The 6,499-nt window shown below is 39.5% G+C and overlaps 1 protein-coding gene across 1 annotated transcript; it reads right to left on the bottom strand.

Annotated features, from left to right (window-relative positions):
• Nucleotides 1-3,393: 3,393 nt before the first annotated feature.
• LOC149174708 (uncharacterized) lies at nucleotides 3,394-3,849 on the bottom strand. The gene has a single exon (XM_089420938.1). The coding sequence runs from the start codon at nucleotides 3,847-3,849 to the stop codon at nucleotides 3,394-3,396; it is 456 nt and encodes a 151-aa protein (XP_089277064.1).
• Nucleotides 3,850-6,499: the final 2,650 nt, after the last annotated feature.

Genomic DNA, 6,499 nt, shown 5'->3' with positions numbered 1-6,499 from the left:
GTCGAGTCCACATGCACATCATGCTCATCTATGATGTAACACAAGTATTGGACTTGGCTCATGCCAAAGGTGCATATATCCAAGTTGGCACATAGTTTGTGTTGCCGAAGGGCTTGAAGGACCTACTGAATGTGTTGCAAGTGTTCTTCCCAACTCTTTTTGAAGATGAGGATGTCATCTAGATAAACCACCATGAAAGAGTTGGTGAAGGGCCACAAGAAGTCATCCATTAGCCTCATAAAATTAGTCGGGGAATTCGTCAATGTGAAGGGAATAACCAACCATTCGAAAAGGCCTTCCTTGGATTTAAAGGCAGTCTTCCATACATCTGTGGGCTTTATTGGAACATGGTGATAACAAGACTTCATATCGATCTTGCTGAAATACTTTCCCCCCTTGATTTGGTTCAACGGGTCATCAATCCATGGGATTGGATAACTATTGTAGACAATGATTTTGTTTAGTACCCGAATAAATGCAAAGCCTCCAGGTCCCATCCTTCTTCTGTATAAGTACAATCGGTCTCCCACAAGGGGAGGAACTTGGTCGAATGTGCCCTTTCTGCAAAAACTCCTAGATTTTCTTCTTTATCTCTTCATTTTCCAAAATGGAGTGGTGATATATCGGCCCGCTGGGTAGAGGTTCTCCGGGAGTCAGATCGATTGAATGCTTGACCTGACAGTGCAAGGGTGCCCCTATGGGTGACGAGAATATGTCCTTGTGTTCTTCCACGACTGTATCCACCTACTTCTACTACTTAGAGGAACCCTTCCTAGGGGTCATGGATGTGGCTACAACCTTCCCCTTACTTTGAGAGAGAATCAGAAAGAAAGAAAATTTTCTAGTCTAGTAGATGACCTTACATCATTACTTAACAGAGATCAAAGAGATGGTGGTAGGTGGGGCTACCTCCGGTGTCGTGTATAACTTAGTACCCAAAGAACTAATAACAAAGTTAGATCTAGACTCATATAAAGCATTCCACTTCCATAAGTATGGTTGTCCTAATAACACATCACAAAATTCAAGAGGAGAAACATCACATAGTACCTCATCTGTAAAGGGCTTGATGTTGTAGGAAAGGTGACACCATTGGCTAACGCGGAGATCTTGTCCTTGGTGAAGCCACCCGATGGTATACAGTTGCATAGGTGTTGTAGTTAGTAGGCCTAACCGCTTCATGGTATTTGCTGAAATGAGGTTCTTTTGGCTCCCGTTGTCGACAATGAACTATAGCAGAGAACCCTTCCCCCAAGTTTGTGAGTGGAATAGGCACTCCCCCTCTTTTGGATCTTCAGGCTCAATATTTTGGATCTTGGTGGTGGCCACAGTGGCACTGGGCTCTGTTTCAATGATTTGCTTCCCTTTTTCATTCCCCTTGTTGGGTTTTGACTCAAAGTCGGAACATGCGTCAGACTCAGAAGCCTTCAGCTCGGCCACCAGTTACTATTTGTCTCAACACTCACTTGTGTTGTGTGTGGAGCTCTTATGGAACTCACACCACTTTTCTGTGTCCTTCTTTGTATTTGTGGTGTTGTTATTTTCTTGCGACTTCGACGGGTTCTCCCAGGTCGCCCTACCTTAGCCTTGCCCTTTGCTATGTAGTTTGGGGGTGCCTTTCCCTTGCTTTGTATTCACAGATCAAAAGTTTCACTTTTTCTGTTTAATCTTTTGCTTGATCTTTGAAAGCGTATCGGTATGTCGTGTTGAGTGATGAGATGTCCAGAAACTCCATCTCATCCTAGATGCACTTATCTAGGAAACCGTGGTACTTGAGTACCAAATGTTTCTCAGAATCCTTGATACCCAACTTTGTGCGAAGGGTATGAAAAATATTGGTAGACTCTAGCACATCTTGGTCCCTTCCCTGTCGTAGTGTGGTCCACTTTATGTATTTATCCTCATAGATCTAGAGAGGGTACTACTGCTCCTTGATGGCATGTCAGAATGAATCCCAAGTGTGTGCGGTTGAAAATAGTGAGGGCGTACTTTCATCCTTCTACTCATAGTAGGTTTCCCACTATTCATTTGACGTGGGGGGTGGCTTTGAGAAGAGAAAAGCTAACCTTTTCCCTGCTGGAAAGATCATGAAAAAAAAATATCCTTTTAGCATATTTAACCATTTATCTATGACATCCACATCTATCTGGCCCTCAAATATGGGAATGTTAAAGTTAATTTGTACCTTAAAGGGTGTGGCACTTCTAGAGTAGCTATTGGAAGTAGATGTGTTACCCTTGTGTAGTCGCTGAAGGATCTGGGCAAAGTTGTCCATCATTGTGTTCCTCTATCACTCGAGTGCTTCTTTGAGCAAGATATTGAAAGGATCATCTGACCCCTCATCTTTCTTTTCTTCCACCATAGGAGGTCATAAGGGTTTGCAAGGATGGTCTTGTAAAGGTTCAACTAGATCTAGCCCTAACTCCTTACACCTTGACCTCGTTGGGGACATGTAAAGAAATAGAGAAAGAGAAGATCGCTCTGATGCCACTGATCTAAATTTAAATAGGAACACAACAAATTACAGTTATAATCATAAATACAAAGATGCAGTAGAAATAACACTTCATTTCATTAATATCAAATATTGAAATATGCTTACAAGAAGAATGGAAAAGACTATCTCGGGCGATGGTAGCTTATCTCTGAGAAGAGATGTGGTGGCTACATGCCTCTGAGTTGCATTACAATGAGGCTCCAAGGCCTATTTATTATTGAGAAACAATGGAAAACCCTAAACATCTAGAAACCTAACCCTAGGAGATGAAGCGCCAAAACTGTGGGACCTGTTTTGGTAAATTAGTACATCAATTTCCCGGGGTTGTAATGTTAGCATACGATTTCCGTTTGGATATAATGATACCTTGTTTCGAATATCTCTAAGAGTAGGTTCAAAACAAACCAATCACCTCATTTGAGATTACTTTTCTCTCTCCATTTTCCCTAAAAACGTCATTTAGGGCCTCAAAACGGCTCCAGAAGTTCAGGACCTGAAAAACTACCAAAAATAGTAAATTGTGCTACAATTAAAGAAACTGAAAAACTGAAAGAGACAGCTGGAATAGGAGAGTGGCCACCAATATCCACCTGGATCACTTCTTGTTAAGCCCTTTCTCCTTGAACATCTTCTTTTTATATTCACCTTCATCATCACTATCGTGTTGATGAAGACATTTTACAGCATAATGTCCTATTCTTCCATATTTAAAACAAATGAGAGGATACTTACCTATGCGCTTGGACCCTTTCCTTAGCTTCCTTGTGATTTTTTCCCTTCTTTGATAACCTTGAAGCTTTGAATGCAACTTCCTTGGAGTTAGGGATTCCTTTTCTCATTTCATATGCAATGAGAATCCCATGAAGTTCATATATTTTTTTATCATCCAACTCCTGTTATTCCTCTATGGTACTGATGTTGGAATCAAAATGTTCTGGAAGTGATCTCAAAACCTTTTGGAAAATTGTGCTTTCTGCAACGATTTCACCTAAACTTTTGAGTGAGTTGGTAACTTTAGGTACTCGGAGGAAATAAGCTGCAATATCCTCTTCATCATCCATCTTAAGACTCTCCAATTGTCTTCTACGTGTTTGGAGTTTTGCCTTTTTGACCTTGGAGTATCCATCATAGATACGAATAAGCTTGTCCCACATTTCCTTAGCAGAATCACAGTTCATAACTTTTGTAAATTCTAAATCAGTAATTACACTTGTTATTGAATTTAGTGCTTTGGCATTTTCTATATAATCTTTCCATCCGTCCTGATCTTTCGGTGGAGTAGTTTGAGATTTATACCCATCAGTAACTGGTTTCCATAATTCAGGTCCAAGAAACATTAAATAGAATGTCATCCTACGCTTCCAAAAACCAAAGTGTGTTACATCAAATTGAGGAATTTTTCCTGCATCCTAATTCTTCATTGTGACCTAAGAATCCTTCTTCGAGTTGTTAGGATGTTTATGAAGAAGCTCACTCTGATTCCAATTGTTGGAAATACTGAGAGGGGGGTGAATTAGTATTTCTTTTCAATTGTTATGTTTACCAGTTAAGAGTATTCACAACTATAATCAGACAATCCTCTTTTACAAAATTTGAGTACAACAATATTTGAGGGAACCAACCATTCAATCTTCCAGGCTTAAACATGTTGCCAAGCACCAACTTGGACTTTTGTGAGGCTCCAACCTCTAGGGTTCCAACCCTGTCATTTTCTGATTTTAGAGGCTCCAACCCCTAGGGCACCAACCCTTCAGTCTTCTTAATAAAGATAGATAATTCGCAAATCTTGTTCTGCACTTCACATGTCCATTTTCTCCAACGATGTATAGCCAGATCTGTCTCGTGGTGCATTAGGTATTTCCCCTCCACTGATGATCTGAAACTTCCTTCACACCTTCACATGTTAGTTTTTCAATCGATCTCCTCCACATAAAAGTATACAAGACTTTCCTTCACTTATCTGACCCAAAAACAGGTGAGTATACCACAAGTTCAATGTTGCAATAGTCAAGCCTCAAATTAATGCACTGCAAGTTTAACTGTGACTAACTGTGGATGCTCTGAATTTATTGAGGATGATCTGAGGCTCTTGTAGCTTAAGCAAAACGTTGACTCATAGTCCTCCCAAGGTATGGTGCCAAACTGTCACAGATTTACTTGCTGCAATAGGTCTGATCTACCCGAGATTACAACACCCACAATTTTGGACTCTGTCAAGACTGCGCACTCCTCTAAAACTAAAATGTTCCACAGATCTGAGCTCTTACGACTTTATCTACTTCAGATATCTAGTGATCCTTCTCGACCTCTAAGTCTCCTTTCCTTTGCTCTTTCAAGTTCACGAGCTGTGAATTGTATCTTCCTCTCTGTGATGTATGACCAAGATCGATACTTAATAATCAATTATTTGACTTGTATTTATATGAGTTTCACCAATAAATGAAAAGACACATTTATTAGAGGAGAGGCTGACTTGTGCATGAGGTGGCACATTAAAAGTATATCAGAAGGAGTCTTTGTTAATAATCAACCAAATATAACATAGTTTCATCATTTACGGAAACTATATTACAATAGCAACATTGGAGGGGCTATAGCTTTTAAACAATGTGAAACCATATTACAATGGACATCGGGAGGTCCCACATGCCACATCATCACTTTATTCCCGCATATCGCAACTACATGGATATCAGAGATTTTTAAGTTGTGCACATGCCAAAGTTTTGATGTCAACAACATCGATATTCCTATAACAAATATCACCCCTACTTTCTCTGACCTCTAACGCAGCAGATGCAATATTTCAATTAAATTTTTTTGATAATCCAATCGGGTCTGCAACATATCGCTCTTACTTGCTTTGACCTCTGATGCAGCGGATGTGATATTTCAATAAAACCATTTTGATAAACCAATTGGGTCCGCAACATACTCTGACCTCTGATGGATGCAATATTTCAATAAAATCGTTTTGATAAACCAAACAGGTCCACAACCATATTACAATCAAAGGTTTTAACATGACATGCCTGTAAAACTTGTGATAGGAAATTTCTAATGCACGGATGTGATATTACAATTTAAAACAATATAATAAGGCTAGTTGGGTCCGCAAAGCATATCATAATCAGAGATCAGGCCTCATCAAAGGATCTTATCAGAGGTCCCATTCCAAAACCTCCGCTAAAGAGCCGATGCGATTGAACAGTTAAATTCGTTATTAGATCACATCGGGTCTGCATATCAGAAGTTGGAGCAAATCACATATCGGAGATCGGATTTTTTTGGGTGGAGACATATAACAAAACATTGATATGACTTCTCTGTTATAGTTCTGGATATTTCTCCGATATGTTTTTCCTTTCTCCTCTAACATCATTGTTTCTTCCCATTGGCTCTTTCTCTTGGGCATATGCGATCTCTACTCCTCCTTGGCTTGTCGCTCCTGTTCTTGACTTCTGATGTCTTTCCTTTGAACTACTTCTCTTGGATCTGCTCCTCCTTGGCTTGTCGCTCCTGCTCTTGACTTCTGATGACTTTCCTTTAATTCCCGATGGCTTCCGATGGCTTTCTGATGGCTTCCAATGGCTTTCCTCACTTTTGATGCCTTTCCTCCTTATCACTGCTTCTTGGGTCCAATGCTTCTATTATGTCTATATATATATTCAATCCATGGCCATAAATGACAACACTGACATCTCAACATGATGATCATGTTATCTTGAGTTCATATCTTGCAAAGAGATTATATGCAGTATTGAAGGAAAAAAAATTTATTGGTTGATTTACTCTTTGTCTTGATTAATGAATAGAGTGGTTAGTGAATTTTGCAAGGATTAGAGACTGAGTATAGTTATGCTTGAGTGTTAGTGATAGATCTTCATGTTTACGTATGGCTTATGGTAGAATGTAGGGATTTTATTTGCATATTCTTTGACAAACCTATGATCAATTGTATGTCACTATTATTATATTGTTGTTGCAGATATCTTTGAGCAA

This window comes from Pinus tabuliformis, chromosome 4_1, assembly GCF_031772625.1.
Source record: "Pinus tabuliformis cultivar Carrire ecotype Pingquan chromosome 4_1, CPIR1, whole genome shotgun sequence".
In the NCBI taxonomy this organism is placed as follows: Eukaryota; Viridiplantae; Streptophyta; class Pinopsida; order Pinales; family Pinaceae; genus Pinus; species Pinus tabuliformis.
Note: the sequence above shows the minus strand (reverse complement) of the source record. Positions and strands in the feature narration are given on the sequence as shown.

Bases quoted from the DNA above. Each gene is read 5' to 3' on its own strand.
- LOC149174708 (XM_089420938.1), bottom strand. From the start codon at position 3,849: ATGACATTCTATTTAATGTTTCTTGGACCTGAATTATGGAAACCAGTT.